Source organism: Podarcis cretensis (genome assembly GCF_951804945.1).
Source record: "Podarcis cretensis genome assembly, chromosome: 9".
Classification (NCBI taxonomy): domain Eukaryota; kingdom Metazoa; phylum Chordata; class Lepidosauria; order Squamata; family Lacertidae; genus Podarcis; species Podarcis cretensis.
Genome location: NC_137178.1, coordinates 38,809,254 through 38,827,592, shown reverse-complemented (window position 1 = coordinate 38,827,592; position 18,339 = coordinate 38,809,254). Strand labels below are relative to the sequence as shown.

The 18,339-nt window shown below is 40.2% G+C and overlaps 1 protein-coding gene across 8 annotated transcripts in view; it reads left to right on the top strand.

Moving 5' to 3' along the window:
* SLC10A7 (solute carrier family 10 member 7) overlaps positions 1–18,339 on the top strand; it is a 130,726-nt gene that overhangs the window by 16,845 nt on the left and 95,542 nt on the right. For all 8 annotated transcript variants that reach the window (XM_079990622.1, XM_079990621.1, XM_079990624.1 and 5 more), the window contains exon 5: positions 17,196–17,234. In XM_079990622.1, the coding sequence (XP_079846748.1) occupies positions 17,196–17,234 (39 nt within the window). The remainder of the gene's footprint in view (positions 1–17,195; positions 17,235–18,339) is intronic.

Sequence of the window (18,339 nt, the reverse complement as noted above, 5' to 3'; positions counted from 1 at the left end):
CCCTGATTTAAGATGAAATGCTGAAAATGTTAAGCATATTTGCTGCTGAAAACCTCTGTTCACCACCTATTTAGATAGAACTACTAACATATTCTCTCTGAGGAGATGAATAAGGGTAATGTGGGTCTACAGCATTTTATTTATTCATTAAAAATATTTGTATCCCATCTCTTAATTGCAAAGATAGCCAGCAACACATAAATATAAAATTCCTATAAAACTACAAAAAGCATCCACAAGTAAAGCAAAAATCAACAACTGCAGTTCAGAGGAGATACTAGTATCAAACCACATTAAAAACTTAGAGAAAAAGCCACAATTTCAGTTGCTTTCCAAAGGCCAACACGTTATTTATTTTCACATTAAGCTTGTTTGAAGAGGACACCCTTGGGAAACCAAATGGAGCTCAGAAGAAGGGTGTGGTGTTACAAGAACTGTTCAAATGGCTTTTGCTGGGGCACTTCCAGTGGCAAGAAGGAGGAAAGGAATGTAACTTCTTTACTTTTAAGACATTAGTAGCCTCCTTTGCCTTCAGAGCTGGGAATCGTTACAAGTGGACTGTTTCTTAAAAGGTAAAGGGACCCCTTGACCAGTCGCGGATGACTCTGGGGTTGCGGCACTCATCTCGCTTTACTGGCCGAGGGAGCCGGCGTACAGCTTCCGGGTCATGTCGCCAGCATTACTAAGCCACTTATGGTGAACCAGAGCAGTGCATGGAAACGCCATTTACCTTCCTGCCAGAGCAGTACCTATTTATCTACTTGGACTTTGACGTGCTTTTGAACTGCTAGGTTGGCAGGAGCAGGGACCAAGCAATGGGAGCTCACCCCGTCGCAGGGATTCAAATTGCTGACCTTCTGATCAGCAAGCCCTAGGCTCTGTGATTTAGACCACAACGCCAACTGCATTCCAAGGACTGTTCTTTAGCTTATGACTTTTGGCAGTGATTTATGGGTTGCTTTGAATTACTTGGTATATAGACTACAGAGGACTTAAAGTGGGACTTAACTCTAAGTGACCCACCTCCGCAGTATAGCATCTTTTAATCCAGGCCCATTTCTTATTTCATATTTGCACTTGAGTGCAGATACCAAAGTACAGAATGCATGCACCTTATGGCAATAGATAATTGCATACACAGGTTTTAGATAACCAGAAAAAGATCAGTCCTATATTTTGTTATCACATCAATGGGGAAAATTGTGACTTGAATGGGTGAGCGGCATTCACAAATTATTTTACAGGTGTATTCATACTTGGGTAGTTGTATCCAATGGCTAAAAGTCTTGGCAGAAGGAAACATAGTTCTTAGACCATGTTAATCAGTTTGAGGCTAGGTTTACAGGGATACTTTTATGGCTGTGAGTAGACCAGTAACAGTAACACTTGGAAGCTTAACCTTTAGAGAGGCAATCTAAAGAAGAAAAAGGCAGCAGTCTTAGATTCCAGGGGCAGGAATAATTTTTAAATAATATTTATACCTTTTGTCATTTTAAAGAAAAATATTTAGTTTCCCCCTTTCCCCTTGTGCCTTTTTTTTTGCTAGTTGACAGGGCACACTTTATTTACATTTTGACCGATAGCCCTCAAAGATGTGCTGAACTATTTCTCCCCTTTGCTGTGCTAAAGCAAAACCCCCTATAAATCGCCAGCAGACCATATGACCTCAGCCCATAAGAAATGTGAAGACAATTGTGATATGCCAATTCACTTTCAGGATCTGCTAATACTGTAATGTTTTTTCCCTTGCCAGCAGCCTCCTTGCCTGGTGTCATTTCTTGAGCTCTTTTGGGATGAGATTAGTCTACAAGAACAAAGTAGCCAGATGTCTGGTTCTGAGAGAGTCCCAGGGGTCAGGGTATGGTAGGCAACTGTAATCATTTGGGGCTAAGATCAAAGATACCTGAGAATTACTTATGGGCACATAGTGTGTGTCATGCCCGTTATTAACAGTCTGTGAAAATTTGTATCCCTAATTAACCCTTTTGTTGGTTAAGCTTTAGAGAATGAATGCAGTCCTGAATGAGAGAATAATTTGTTCTTTTTAGTAGCTGATACAGATACCTTTCTTAATCTTCAACTGTGCATAATCTCATTATAGCCAAAATGCAGTATTTTGGCTGGAATACTTGATGTGAGTTGTAAGAATTTGTGTCTTATCCAAAAATGAAATTGGCAGAGAAAAATTATGAATCCTTTCCCCACCTTTCCCCAACTACTGAAAATTTAATAAATGTTAAAAATATATAGTTAGGCTTCACTTAATGTAGCTAGCTTAGTTTTGTTCTAGCATTGGAATCTAATATCAAAGTGTGGACTGAATCAGTTGGTTGGTTGTATTTAAGTGAACAAATGCAGTGCACCAGTCTGAAACATGCTCTTCCTGGCTCTAGTATACTCAGCCTTTGTTATCAAGGGCCTCATTAGTGGGCCAGTTGTCTGTTTTCAGTGCTGCGACTTCCCTTTCTTTTATACAAAGTAATGTTAATGTGCTGATATGTATGTAAGCGTGTGGAGGGGGAGGGGGGAAGAGTGGTTGTGTTCATGATAAAATTGCATTTGCAATTTATTGCCTGTGATGCATGTTGAGCAATTTTAAGGGACAAATTTGAGTGAGCAGACATTTTTAAACCCTGGTAGGAAAGCCCTCTGGAGTAATTTAAAGGACATAATTGATTTATCTGTTTCAAACTTGACAGCCTCACCATTTTCTTTCTTGCTCTCTCACTCTTACTTAAGAGCACTAAAGGAAAACAGAATAAGCTGATCATTACTGAAAGAGTGGCTTAGGCTAAACTTCCTTTCTTACTGGTGATGCCTGAGGTCTGCATGTGTAAATTGAGAGTGCTTATAATGGCGAGATTTTATTATTGCTTGCAGCAGGCTTAATAATAACAAAAGCAATGAAGGAGGTTAAAACAGTGGCTGCAGAGGGAGGTTCGCGGTGGTCTTTGGCCAATGCCATATTCTTGCTCTACACTTTCCCAATGCAGGCACCCAGCCACCCCACTTATGTGCAGATTATGTTCTGGACCTCCATGTGCATAAGTGGAAAAGGTGCAAGTGGGGAGCACTCTCTAAAAAACCTCTACATGCTGGTTTCCCCCCTGCTCTCCAGCTCCCCCCCTTTCTTTCCACATAACTCTCTCTTCAACTAGAGTTGAAGCTCCGAGGCCGGCTGGAGGCAGGACGGCATGTGGAAAAGTGGCTTCTTACCCCCCCCCCAAGTAAGTGTGCTTAGGATTGCAGCCTAAATTTCCTTGTGTCCTGAAAAAGCTTATTTAGGGATACAGTGTGCCTTTTCCTAGTGACTTGGCCCCCATTTGCTAACATTATGTAATGTCTGATTATTTGCGGACTGTAGAGATCCAAGAAGGATGAGTTGTTATTCTCAGTAAGCAAAAAAATAGGAGAAAGTTCCCTTAGAATAGATGACTGAAAGTTGAGAGTGACTCAAGTAGAGGCTTTTTATTGAAATGTTTTAGCCTTTCTGCTGATCTCTCTAACAAGATCAAAAAGCTGCTGTTCTTCCTCCCTACTTTGTATGAGTTAAAACAAGGCTGTGCAGGGATCCCATGTGGATAGAGAGGCCTCTGTAGAGCATGTGTATAGCCTGGAGGGATTCTTCAGATGCCCATTGCCACCCATTTTTCTTGCAAGTGGGGGAGTGACTATGCGGGTCTGGTTTCTGAATTTGTTCTTTTTGTTCTGAGAATAATTGATTTAAGTATTTCTGCCCCCCTCCGCAGTTTGGAATATAATCTCACTGCAAACGTAACATTTACTTTTTGACTATGCATTTATTGAGAAGATGAAACTTAAAGCACTCTTTAATTCTCTGTGGTGGTGTGGAAGGCTTTTGGAGATATTTCATTAATGAAGGCCAAATAACAAACCTGAATGGTTATGTGCATGGTTTTTGACAGGATAAACAATGTAGTATTAGGGATTATTAGTGTAATCACATTTAAAAGTATAAAGAGATGGTATATCTTACCTGAATGGATTGAACCAAAATGCAAATTGCTTAAAAAATGCCTTGTAATGTTGTATTATGAAATGGGGGCTGGCGGGAAACTCCTGAAATTTATTCTAGATAAAGTGGGAGTGCTACCATTCATTAGTTCTGATAATCTGATTGGGGATAGCCAACATTTTTTTACTTTCCTGAAGCAGCTAGGGTGCATTTTAGGATTACTCCTTAACCTGGCCCTTTGCTTGGATGCTCAAGTGCTGGCAGCTGCCTTGTAAAGGCTTAATCTGGTTCACATCTACAGTCTTTCCTGAAGAACCTGGTGTGGTCTCTTTGTGGGGCTGCCCTTGGAGACAGTGCAGAAGCACCAGTTGATGCAAAATGCAGTCACAAATTTGTTTCCTGGAGCTCAAAATACATTATTTCAGGTTGGACATAGTTGGTTGTATCAAAGAAATTGTCCTATTTGCACAAAGGCTTCTACCTGCACAACATGACTTTCTCTCCCCCTGCATGCTCCCCATTAGCTTTGGGGGATCAGGGGAATCACAGAACACATTTAAGGTATGTGCAGGTAGAAGAGAGGGAGAAGTCCTGTTGCAAAGTCCTTGTGCTAATGAGATAACTTCATTAGACAAAACCCAATGTTACTGAACACGTTTGGGATAATGCTGTTCGTCTTTCATTGTCACTGGATACAAAGTTGATATTCTCTCTGAAATATTGTTTACAACCCTAAAATCTATTTACTTGGTGGCCACCACCAGTTGATAGTTCATCAGCTTATATATTAATGTTATTTAATACATAAAGTGATGGGTTTTTATATTGCCGTTAAAAAAAACCTTCCCCTGGGCAGCTTTACAAATGCATATTCACACATATCAGTACAAAGAGATCAGCAGCAATTGAAAGCAGCATAAAACTGATACCGTCAAGGCTTAATAGTTAAGTAAAAGTCATTGGATAATACCAGCCTTTGACTGGTCTCAGAAAGATAAAGTACATACCAGCTGAAACTTCATCGGGAGAGCATGCCACAATCTGGTTGCTACTGCTGCCGCCACCACTGAGAAGGCCCCCCAAACTTGTTGTGGGGGCAGGGTGCTGTGAAGTTAGCATTTTGTTATGTTAGTATGTACTTCTTTGTTCATACTTATACATTATGCCTAATTTGCCCTTTGTTTTTTGCCCTTTAACTCATTTTTGTTGCCACATTTGATATATTATGTGTTACTTGTAAAGCATGTTTAAAAGTAAATCCAAGGCAAACGAAAGCATAACATAGTTCAATATTGGCTTGATTTAAGCGTGGTAGAAAAATGGAAATCTGTTTTTCATTTTAAAAAAATCTCATCTTAGAACAAGGAAAACCCAAAATAATGTAATGGGTTAATGCAATGTCTTCATGTTGTAACTTAATATCACTTAAAACTGTAGTATACTTTATTTATTTAAACGTGTATTTATTTGTACTCTTTGAAGCATAGCAAGGGACATAGTCAACTCAAGATTTCCTGTGTTTCATCAGAAATTTGACTGCAAACATGATCAAGTTGATAACAGTCAAAGGTTTTCGCTGGCTGGCTGGGGGACACTGTTGATTGCCTTTTCTCTATTGGAACAGGATTGTGAAGCTTAGGGTAACACATATTTTGATTCATTCTTTACCTTGCTCTTTTTAAATTCTTCTGCTCTTCCCAAATTAATCAAGAAGTGAGCAACTGAAAGATGTGTTTTGCATTTTGCAAAGCTGTGCTTGTGGTGGAAATTTGATTTGAAGGGCTCATTTCTGCTAGATGCATCAATATGTCCTCTAGACTTTCAAAAGTTAAAAGGCAATAAGTCAATCCCTCTGGAAACTATGCAGAAATTCAAATCATAAATAAGGAAATGCGTCAGGTACATTAAACAGACACAGAAAAATGGCTTTCTGTCCTTTGTAGCAAGGTAATTGGGCACCACAGCTTGGCAGGAGCTGGTGCTATTGAGTTGGCTGTAACTGCCACAGGTTGATAGGCAGGTGATAAGGCAGCTTCCACTTGGGTCTGCACAGGAGGCCTACCTAATATGCTGTCTGCCCTAAGGGCCTATGGGAACACAGTTGGATTATTATGTTAATGCATGAGCCTGCTGCCCTCTTCCTATCCCAGCTGGGTTCCCTGTTGTTAGGAACTGCTTTGCACTGACAGTGGAGTAATATGCTTCATGATTGAAAGGGCAAAGGGGCTTCGAAGAAAAAAGAATAGGCCTGCACAGATATGTAAATGAGAAAAGGAAGTCAGTAGGAGGGTTTCCATATAGGTATAGATAGAGAATTTATTAGAAAATGAGTAATACAGGGCTGCTAATTGCACTGTTGTTTAAAAACCCCATTAAAAATAATTTCCACGTGCATTTTTACTTGTAATGTTAGCAGACGCCAGGCTGGTAAATATTTCTGAAGGAGTTGTAGGAATTCTGTTTGGTTTTTTAAATCGAATGATATTGTACAGGTCACCAGTATGCAAACCGATAGCAGTTCAGTTGTTTCAGGCTTTGATCCCAGTTTATTCCCCATTGCTAATTTTCTTTAAAAAATATATGTAATTGCCAGTGGAGGTGTACAGTTCCTGCATTGTCTTTTAAAAGCCACTTTTTGATCTTTGATGGATTATGTGGTCATGGGTATAGCAGTTTTATTTTGTTTTGTTGAATGTTACATCTTTAAATATACCGTGTGTGTATGCACGCACGCACGCACGCGCGTGCGCGCGCGCGCACACACACACACACACACACACACACTGTATTCAAGGACCCAGTGATGGAATACACCTTCTGTGTATCCTGGGCTTTATCTGCATACCTAAGGCAACAACCAGCCCACTATTTGCTATATTGGAAGGCTCTGTTTCTGGCACCAGCAAATGAGCAACATTTATTGCTGTTGCTTATAGATCTCCACCCTCAGTTGCTAGGGCCTAAGGCTAGCATGTTTGTGCTATTTATAGCTAATTGTAATGAAAATATAGACGGTCTTATTGCCCCCTAGTATTTTTACCAAGCCTTGATAGAGACTTGTCTTGAGCTTGCCAGGGTGACACCCCCCTCTGGGAAGGCTTTGATAACGAGCATACAATTTGCAGGATTGTTTGGGGACACTTCCCCATGTAATGTGCTATGGTTGGTTGGTGCTTTCAGTTGGAACACATGTCATTGGAAAGCATGTATTGATGGTGCAGTTTCATACTATTCCAGACAGGCTAGTTTTTGTGGGGGCACATTTTAAGCTCCTACACTAGAAGTTTTCTGTTTCTTGAAGTTCTTCCTTCTTCAGAGCTATAGCGGAAACTGATAATACTGTTTTGAAGTCCCTAGCATAAATAACTAGTATTGTATGTGTGAATTGAAGAATTTGGTGTCTGTTTCTTTTAAAATAATGATGATACCAAACTAGGAGAGAAGGTTTGGGATTAATGGGAACTTGAGGCATGCATACTGTATGTTAAATTTTCAAGATAGAATTAATTTCATTTTTTTCAAAGTTATGTGATGTGACCTGACTTTAAGCTTGTATGCAGACTTGTATTACAAGTATTATTAAAATAAAAAACATCAGGCAGCACAACACATTGTTTATTGTAGGAAACATAAATGTGTTTGATGACAAATACATCAAGTATGAAAGCAAAATATGCACACAACTTTCTATGCTCAGTGCTGCTGATAGTCAGTGTAAGTGGTGGTGGTTGCACATGAGAACACACATGCAGAACAGAAAGCTGTTCCGGGTATAATACTGGGTAGATTTAGGCAACTGGTTAACAGGTAAACCACATAATGGATTATATCATTGCATGGAAGCTCTTTTCCCACCCCTACCTTACTGATTGCTACTGCTTTTAACAGATGAAATGACCAGCTTGTATTGAGCAATTATGTAATGAAAGATTCAGTTGGCTAGGCTGTCATATAATAATTGCAGTTAACCATGTGAATAACATGGTTGTTCCATTCCATTAACTGTGGCTGATTGGTAACTCCTGTTTTTCACCTATCTTAATGCCTCTGCAGATAGTTTCACAGGAAATAGCTGGAGAGTATAGGTTCTCCACAGAAAAATATTTGTGTTCATATAGCCTTGGAGGTAAGCTTAAAAGGGCACCATTTAAGATGTGGCCTTGTTCTTTCAGTTCACTTAGAAAGTAATATTCTTTGAAGTTATGGGGATGCATTGTTTTAACTAGACCTCTAATCGTGTTATAGATTATTTGTCTTGAGGAGGATCAAGGGACAAGACCTTTAAGTGTTTTCATCACAGCTTAAGATCTCAGGAAAATTTTAGCTTTAAATGAAACCTCTGTTTGGGAGGCTGTTATTGCTCTGTATCCATTGGAGAATACATTCTGAGGTAATTTAAAAGACAGAGAGGAAAAGTCACTTAGAGATATAAAGTGCTTGACTAGAAGAGAGTCACATGTTGGCAGTTACTTAGGCATCGCTGTTCAGGGGCCTCTTCTATTAAATCATAAAAGTGACAAACCATTTGTCCTGGTATGACAGCTATTGCCTAGCCTACTAAGCTAATAAGCCTTTGGTAGTGAACAAAACTGAGCCATAAATTAAAATTTCAGATAGTTTCATAGCTGGGGGTTTGGGGTTGCCTTTTATTCATTATTGAGTAACCTTTCACTATCTGAAACCGTATATGAATAAAGTTAGGTTTTGGAAATAGCCGAGCAATGGGCTTCATCTCAGACAAGGAATACTGTAGAAATTCTTTGGACCAAATGCAGTCAGCTGCATTCCGGTTTGATGTCAAGGCAACGAAGCCATTATTTCATTTGTCTTCGTGTAAGTAGGTATTGGGTTACATTAGAACAACCCTAAACCCTTCAGAAAAAGAGGGGGGAAGTGTGCACATTTCTGTAAAAGAAACTACAAGTACAGTTCACTAACTACTTGTGCTTTGCAACTTCCACTTGTTTCAATGTGGATTTTGTGGTAGGCCGTGCAAGTGCCTTTGAAGTAGATGAAGGTTGCATAGTAGTTTGGTGAATTGAGATATCATCTTAACTATGTCTACTTAGCAGTAAATCCCCCTGAATTCAGTGGAACTTGGGATTGCAGCTTTATACCTAATGGTTATTTGCTAAGGTTTTGAACGAAGATGCTGCAGTGCCTTTTTATCTTGTACTAATTCACTTTATATGTTAACATTTAATACTAGAAAGAGGAGAAATTATGATTTCTCTTTCTAATAAATTTGCACTCTTCTGTTGTCATTCCAACAACTAAGTTTGCATGCCAGAGGAACAAGCTGGCAGCCAGGTTGCCCATGCTCCTTCCATCAACACCACCATTGCCACTGGTGGGAAAGGGAAATGAAGAGAAAGTCTTTTTCACCCTTCACCCTTCCCCACCACTGCCACTTCTGATGGGAGGAGGAAGCCTTTGGAACATAGGGAAGGAAGTTCTTCTCCCCTTCTGCCATGCCCCCCACCAATGATGAAGAAAAGAGAAGGATTTTAAAATGCAGGCTTGCTTCTCTTGGCAGTGGTGGGAGGTGGGTGGATGAAGAACAGGTTAGGTGGAGAGTGGTGGCTGTGCAGTATCCTGTGTGCATCTTACCTGCATTTGACTTGCTAAGTTTCAACCATACCTGGTTGGAGGTCGGCTGGTGAGGTGAAGGATCCCAGGTCCTGGGCAAGGCCCATTTGGAGCACCCTGCAAACAAGGGAGCCTTTGGCCAGCAGCACAGTGACAACAAGTAGGGATTTTATGGGACCCAGCAAGAGCCAAATGTGCCCTGCTTGGAGGGTGCATCATGGGGATCTTGTCAAGGAAGAAATGCAGAGTTCTCTTAAAGATGCTTGTACTATAAATGAAAAGTAGCATTAATAATAAAATACTTCAAAATATTGTTCTTTTCAGAAATTTTACAGATTTTTTTTTGATAATTTCAATATTTCCAGTATGGTCAAATTGCACTCTGATCAAATTCCCCTCACACCCATTTCCAGCAAAGGTTTACTCACTATTGACTTGTTTCAAATCCTGGAACTGAAAATTTGAATCAAGAAAAAAAATGTGTATGGCTGATCTATGTAGTAAGAGACAAAATTCTGAATTTGTAGAAGGCAGGAACTTGGAGATCGAGTTCCCAAAGTCTGCGATACAATTGGGACTCTTGAAGGACACTTGCTAATTGTAAAGTTCTCAGACATGGAACATTTGCAGGTGCAATATTGCATGCAAGGAGACAACCCTGAGGCAGGTGGATTCCTTTCCTCTACCCTACTCAAAGCTGGGGTTTGGCATTGCAGGCGCTGCCACCTCTTCAAACCAGCAAACCAACAACAGGTGAAATAGCTTTAGAACATGAGAGCTGAGTGGAAGGCTCAGAGTTGAAGTATATTATATAATCTTCTAACCAGGGACTTCGGGGAGAGATCCTGTCCTTTGTGGAATAGCTGTTGTCGAGCTAATCTTCCTTCTTCACTTCCCAGGGGTGTGTTGTTGCTTTCTTTCCTCCCCCTCCCCCTTTACCCATATGACAATGTTTTTCAAGATGAATTTAATAGCAAATTCCAGAGGTCTGTGTTCCCTCTGTGTAGTGCATCCTGCTCCAGCCAATTAAATCAGTAATACTTTTGCTTTTAGTTTATGACTTAAATGAATGAATGAAGACATTCAGTTGTCTCCTTCAGACGTGTCATCTACCATGGGTCATGTAACAGAGACAAGGAGGGATGTGAGGATCTAAATTTTCACCTTCAGTGTTTTTAGAGATGTGTGATAGGGTTTGCATGCCATGCAACCCTGTTTTTGTTGCCAGGAAGGTCCATGTTCCAGAAAAAGTAGTAAGCTAGTGCACATTCAACTCCAGATATGCATTCAGTTTCCACTTAGTTCAACTACAAAGGCTTATCAAAAGACAGAATCTGGATCTCACTGCGTATTAAAGTGGTGGTGAAGTACTAAAAGACACAACCTGGGCAGTTTTTTGTTTGCCTTAAAGGGACCATTTTATTCATTCCCTGTCTTTTGTCAAGCAGTTAGCGCCACACTTTTATTTTGCTGTTCTGCAATAGGATTTTTATATGCATTTTAACAGTTATTTAAGAGTCCCCGTGTGCTTAAAAAAGCATCTGGATATATGTACTCCCCCCCCCCCCTTCTTAAATAAAGCTGCATCATAACCAGAGTGTTCCATCAATACAGAAGAATGAGAAGGGAGCTGTGGCTGGAACAATATGTAAAAATACTGCTCATAAAAAATTTCCTTTATTAACTGTCATCATCCCCAGAATATATGTTCAAATAAACGTTGTGTAATAACTAAATTTGAGATTAATAGGTCCCTTAAGAAACGGTGAAGTCATTCAGGATAGTCAGTGAAAAATAGGCTGTAAGACTGTAACATGCACATATTGTCCTGCTTACATGCTCTCTCTGGTGTCATTCCCATTTATCAATGTCGGCAGGCTCTGTTCTCATTAAAACACTCGTGCACAAAAGCAACTTAATTTTCTTAAGAGGAAAGGACACCTGATTCAATTTAGCACCAACAACCAGTAACTTGAATATATATTATTTTCCATTCTGATTTCAAATGAATAGTTATGAGCAGGAGCTGAGATAAAATGCATTCCTATTTTTTATTTTTTAAGCCTCAGAGGTATGTGAACATGCTTCTAAAAAGGAGAGCATCTAATTCTTGGAAATCACAGTTAAGACTTAAACTGAGATAATATTAACTTTGGTTCCAAAAGGAGCACTTCAAAAGAAAACGGATGCTTCATGTGGCTCTTTTAGGCACAACTTCTCACTGATTTAGTTTAGTATCGGTTTGCAATTTAGGGCCAAATTAGATGTTATGCTGAACACCCAGGTGAAGCAAAAAAAAAAAGCAGACATGGGTTTAACACCCTCTTGCCCTCTGTAGCTCTCTGTAAGACTTACCCATGGCCTGACAGTGCAGAATCCTGTATTTACGTGCTCCTGGCTGGGGCTGATGGGAGTTGTAATTCAAAACATATGAGGGGCACCAGGTTGTGGAATTAGAATATATGTTCTGAGACTTACAAAGGGAAGGGGAAAGCTTAATGTGGGTAAGGGAATTGGACATGTAGTGGCAGGGGTGTGGCAGCTGTGGCTTGACTCCAACTCCCACCAGCCTCAGCCAGTGAGGAATGAAATCAAAGAAGCACCCAAAAGAGGAAATGTATTAATGGGTGACTTCAGCTTCTTTTACGTAGACTGTTTGCATATGCATTCCAGACACAACAAAGAAGTAAAAAATCTAGATACACTAAATGATTGTGCTCTAGAACAGTTGGTCATGGAACCAACCAGGACAGCAATGACCCTCGGTTTAATATTGAGTGGCGCCCATGGTATGGTGTGAGATATGTTAAGTCAGTTTGGAGCAGTGACCACAGTGCTATTAAATTAAATATACAGTGGTACCTCGGGTTACAAACACTTCAGGTTACAAACTCGGCTAACCGGGAAGTGGTACCTCGGATTGCAAACTTTGCCCCAGGATAAGAATGGAAATCGTGCAGCGGCGGCAGTGGGAGGCCCCATTAGCGAAAGCACGCCTCAGGTTAAGAATGGTTTCGGGTTAAGAACCGACCTCCGGAACGAATTAAGTTTGTAACCTGAGGTACTACTGTATATGTAAAAGGTTAATTGCCAAGAAAGTCCAACATGGTCACATTTGATTTGAAATGAGCAAACTTGCCCCAAATGAGGAAATTGGTTAAAAGGAAGTTGAAAGGCAAAATCAAGAGGGTCAAATCACTCCAAAATGTTCTGGAGTTGTTTAAAAAGTGCAATACAGTGGTACCTCTGGTTAATAACTTAATTCGTTCTGGAGGTCTGTTCTTAGCCTGAAACTGTTCTTAACCTGAGGTACCACTTTAGCTAATGGAGCCTCCCGCTGCTGCCGCGGCCACATGATTTCTGTTCTCATCCTGAAGCAAAGTTCTTAACCTGAGGTACTGTTTCTGGGTTAGCGAAGTCTGTAACCTGAAGTGTCTGTAACCTGAACCTGAGGTACCACTGTATTAGGAACTCAGTTGGAGTGTATACTGCAGGTCCAAGAGGATGCCAGAGGACAAATTCATGATCCAACAGACTCTTCTTATATTCAATATAGTGAATGATCAGGGTTGTTGGGAATTGTAGTACAGCAACATCTGAAAGGCCACAGCTCCCCTTACTCCTGTGCTATGGGCTAGGTTTCTAGGTTATGACAAAGGACATATGATTGCTATTCCTTCTGTCCTGTGTTTACAAGTTTTAGGTTTCTATCCTCTCTCCATTTGAATATAAATTTCACTGTGGGAAAATGGCAGTTTTAAACAACAGCAGAACTTTGAGTAAAGCATGGATGGAGAAATACTGAAGAGGAGTTTCTTTTAAAACAACCCAGTTTGAAATTTATATTCTGCTTGATTGTAAAAAAACAGTCAAAGCAGTTTACAAAAATAAAACCTCATAATTATCAGTAAAAGTGGTTGAAAACAACTATTTAAAATATTCAAATAATAATGAAGCAATAAGCTAATAATAGAGTAAAGCACACATTTATTTTCCTTTCAGTTACTGCCATTCAAACTTTTGCAGCTGTTTTAAGCCACCACTTCCCCCCCGTCTCCTTCTCTTCTTGTTCCCATGCCAAGGCAACTGCTGTTGTGCAACATGCCTTCACTTTTGCTCCCCTGCCCTGCCTTCATGCAAATCCAGGATTGTGATGAGGCCCTACAGATCTTCCAATGGGGCTGCATGATGATACTCTCTCTCTGTCCCGCACCCACCCACCTAAAAACCACTATACAGCAAGGATGGGGAACCTGCTGCCGTCCAGGTGGTGTTAGAGTCTAGCTTCCATCAGCTCCACCTAAAGGTCAGGAAACATGGGAGTTGTAGTCTAGGAATATCTGGAGGGCTGCAGGTTTCCCACCCTTGCTGCTAAAGCTATTCTGGAACCATACTGTTAGGCCTCCCTGTGCTAAGTAGATTCTGAAATGGTGCGCTGTGCATGTTGGGTGCCATGGAGTGCTATGTATGTCTCTAGCCCATACAGAGCCAGAAGTGGTGAGTGTCCATCTGTGATTCCACATGATCCACTGCTTTAATAGTTATGCCCTACCTTACCCAGATGTACAAACATTACATTTTAAAAAATCTGCTTAAAATCTTAATTTCAAAATCTCAATACTCTCCTCCTCCTTCTTTGGCAATCATTTGTAACCGAGTAAGATTGTCTTCCATGAACACGGTCTTAACAGTAAGTCCGTAAGTGACTCTGGAGGTCAATTCTGAATCCACACATCCTTCCACAGTGGGAACATAGGATTCCGGGTGGGAGTTGATCACGGTGAGGGTTTGCCAAACATGCCTTCCTCTTAGCACGTTTCTCCCTTTTGTCCTGAGTTTGAGCGTCTTCAGAGTCCACGAAACCTTTGGTGAAGGCTGTTCTCCAATTGGAGCATTCGCAGGCCAGTGTTTCAGAGTTGTCTGTGTTTATACTACATTTTTAAAGATTTACCTTTAAACCTCTTTTGTTGACCACCAGCATTACGCCTTCCATTTTTAAGTTCGGAATAAAGTACAGTGGTACCTCTCGATGCGAATGGGATCCATTCCGGAGCCCTGTTCGCATCATGAGCCGAACGCAACCCGTGTCTGTGCGTGCGCGGGTCATGATTCGCCGCATCTGTGCATGCACGTGATGTCATTCTGAGCGTCTGCGTGAGCGGCACAACCTGGAAGTAACCCGTTCCATTACTTCCGGGTCACCGCGGGAGACAACCTGAAAAGATTTAACCTGAAGCGTCTTTCACCCGAGGTATGAGTGTAGTTGCTTTGGAAGATGATAATCAGGCATCCAAACAACATGACCAGCCCAAAAAAGTTGATGTTGAAGAATCATTGCTTCAACACTGGTGATCTTTGCTTCTTCCAGTACATTGGCATTAATTCGCCTGTCTTCCCAAGTGATGTGTAAAAATTTTCAGAGACACCGTTGATGGAATCTTTCAAGGAGTTGAAGATAGCATTTATAAGTGGTCTGTGTTTCACAAGCATACAGTAAGGTTGGTAGTACAATAGCTTTGTAAACAAGCAAATGTCCCGGTCCTCAAACACCCTGCAAATGTCCCAGTCCTCAAACACTCTGCACTTCAGTTGGGAGAAAGCTCCACTCGCAGAGCTCAGGCGATGCTGGATTTCGGCATCAATTTTAACTGCCCAGGTAGGAGAAGTGATCAACACTTTCCAATGTTACACCACTGAGCTGGATTTGTGGAACTGCAGAAGGGTTGTTTTGTGCTTGTTGGTGCAGCATTTTGGTTTTTTGGATGTTGAGCAATAGGCCAAGCTTTTCATAAGCTTCTGTGAAGATATTTACACTAAAGCAGACAAAGCATTCCATCAAATGCTCAAGTGGATAAAGCTGCATTCACTGAGTACCCTAAAATAGAATATTGCTCATGCCACGTGAATGTCTTTGGGGCAGTGCAAGCCCAAGACATTTTGCTACCTACCCAAAGGCTCTGTGGTTTAGCCCACAGCGCTAACTCAGCAAACCTGTAAAGGCAAGGACACCTAGAAGACAGCCTTAGAAGATGATTGCAAGGGAGATAGGTTCATAGTAGAGAGGGCAGTTCTTGTCTGAAGTACTTTTACAGCTTTGTGGGTGAATATTGAATATGCTTACAGGGCGCACCTGTCTCAAGGTTTGAAACTATAGCTTGGTAGACTATTAGTTAAATTCCTCCTTTTCAGAGAATACATGTTCCTGTTCTCTATCCGTGATTGCTGGCTAGCAGAGTTGTCTGGACTAGTGCCTACTCCTTATGTTCAGAAGCAGAATGCAGATGAGGTAGAGGTGTTAAAATAGGTTGCTGTGGTTCTACAACTGTCAACTGTGATGTTTTATTCAGCTCTGTCTATTCAGAAGCTCCCTGTGCAATGAAGAATGCCATATGCCATTGTCCTTGCTTGCTTGCTTGCTCGCTAGCTGGTGAGCAAGCAGCTAGGCAAAGGTTTCTAAACCTGTGTTTCCTTGTGTGTTTGGGCCACTGAGAGAGACTGCGGTCCAGTGCTATCTTTTATTGATAAGGCCAGCAAAGGATGACTCTAATGAAATTATCAAAGCTTTGAATTAATTATGAACTCGAATAAGAAAGCTAAGCTCTCTGGAGCCAAGCATCTCATTAGTCATTCATTCACATTGCAATCTCTTTATAGAGGCAGAAGGCAGGTTCTGCTTCAGCTTAGCCTGTGTTTGGATTTGGTTCAAACTTGCCAGCTCTTTCAAACGTCCTTGCTCTGTGGCTGCAAGACATCCTTGGTGATTAACTTGATTCTGCCTCTGTTCTTCATTTAAATGGCAGGTTCTGCTCTCCCCACCCCCACTTCCCTTCCCTTCCCTCTAATCCTGGTTCTGCATCATCGAAGTGGATGTCATGCAAGGGTTTCTTCTTCTCTGATAGCAAAGGGGAAAGCTTTACAAGATTGTAAATATTTTATGTCTCGTGGAGTTTGATAGCTTATACTTAATGCTTGTTTCCATCATTGTTTCTTGGAAATTTAGGTAAGCACAACACTTTATTTAAAATCAATTCAAAGTCATTTATTTTTCTTACTTGTTGAGTTCCTTACATTCTATCGGTATCTCTGGCCTTCAGGATTAAAAGTCTTGTGTTCTTATGGTTTACCTATTTCAAAATGTATTCAGTTAAAAGTTCATAATGTAGATGCCTAATATTAAAGTAAAATATGGCTTGCTACAGTTGAGAAGTTCTGGCAATTTGGATGAGTAACACTATTATATTCAATTATTTTTCAGAATTTTCCCAGTATTGGATTTTTATTTTCCCCCAATAGTAACAGTATATTTCTAAGCACTGAGCTCAGTAAGACTTCTTCTCTAGTAAGTTTATGTTAGGATTATACTGTTGGTCTGTTTGTACTATTTGTGTCAGCCATGTAAAAAAAAAATATTCACCCTGGACAGGTCTTTAACAGTAGTTTATCATTTGTATCATATTCACTGGCATTGGTCCATTTGCTTTCTGTGCAGCCTCCATGTTTACATATTTGTTTTCTGAATCACATAATGTTATAGCTACTTGCCATTGTTATAAGAAGATTTGAATGAAATTAAAGGAGTGTTTTGTGTAAAGCAGAAAGACTTAATGGTTTTTCTTTTTTCTTTATTTAGGCAGCCGCTATATTTAATTCAGCATTTGGAAGTTTTTTGGTGAGTCATACTGTTTTTTTATATGCCTCTTTAATGTACCATTGTTTAATATTTGTATTGCTTGGGAGGAGAATTGGAGACCGTTATTATCTGTCCTGGTGCTCATTAAATATACCCAAGCTTGTATTTCTTTTTTGTGTCTCCTGCTGTTTGGAAAATTAGTGCATGAATAATCTCTGATCAATATAATTTAATGATGCTTAAGTACATGTTAATAGTCTCCTTAATGAGGTGACAATCTATTATTATTCAGATGTTTTGGAGGCTAGTGTCAATATATTGATTTTCTAATGAGGCTTATCACACAATCATTATTTTCTATCAAGGGGCCATGGATTTTGAAAGGAAAACATGGCCCAGATGATGAGAGAGACAATGCTAATTCACTCAGTGACGTGTCACCATTTTTCTCTGCTCCATGACCCCAGGGAGGCTATTGGAAGAAGTATAAATAAGCATACAGTCAATGCTGCTCAAAGTATCATTTCTGTATTTACATGTTAGGGCTGCACTTCCTGAGAACACACTATAAAAACATGCAGAAAGGGCAGCTCAGTTCTTTTCTCTGTTTTATGTATTCAGCAAATCAAACAGTTTGGCCCCTTAAGAGACATTTTGTATAATTTTGTATCTTTATAATACACGTTGCTCATCTCAAGTATGGTGCTGACAATTACTTTGATAAAAAGTTGCATTATAGTAAATACTTAAAATAAGGGGACATACAATTTTACTTTGTGCCTTATGAACACTTATCAATAAGTTAAACATGCATATACAAAAATGCTGCAAATAATATGAGATAACCTAGATATTTAGAGAGAGACTTCCATACTCAGATGTTATTTTCATGTATATAGTTCATAATACTTGAAGCCTGGTATTTTTCCAACTTTTACTATTTTTTAAGCACTAGAATACATTGCAGAGCAGTGGTGTTAGGCCTGTGTCAATTAGCTACAAAGCTGCCTCTTGCAGCTAGCTGTAGAACTACTGTGGTCCTGCCACGCTGCATGATCTCAAGAAAAAATGTGGAGAGGCGTAATATGGTCAGTGTACTCTATATACTTCGTTTGGTTCCTAAGCCTCCAGTTAAATTTTATGT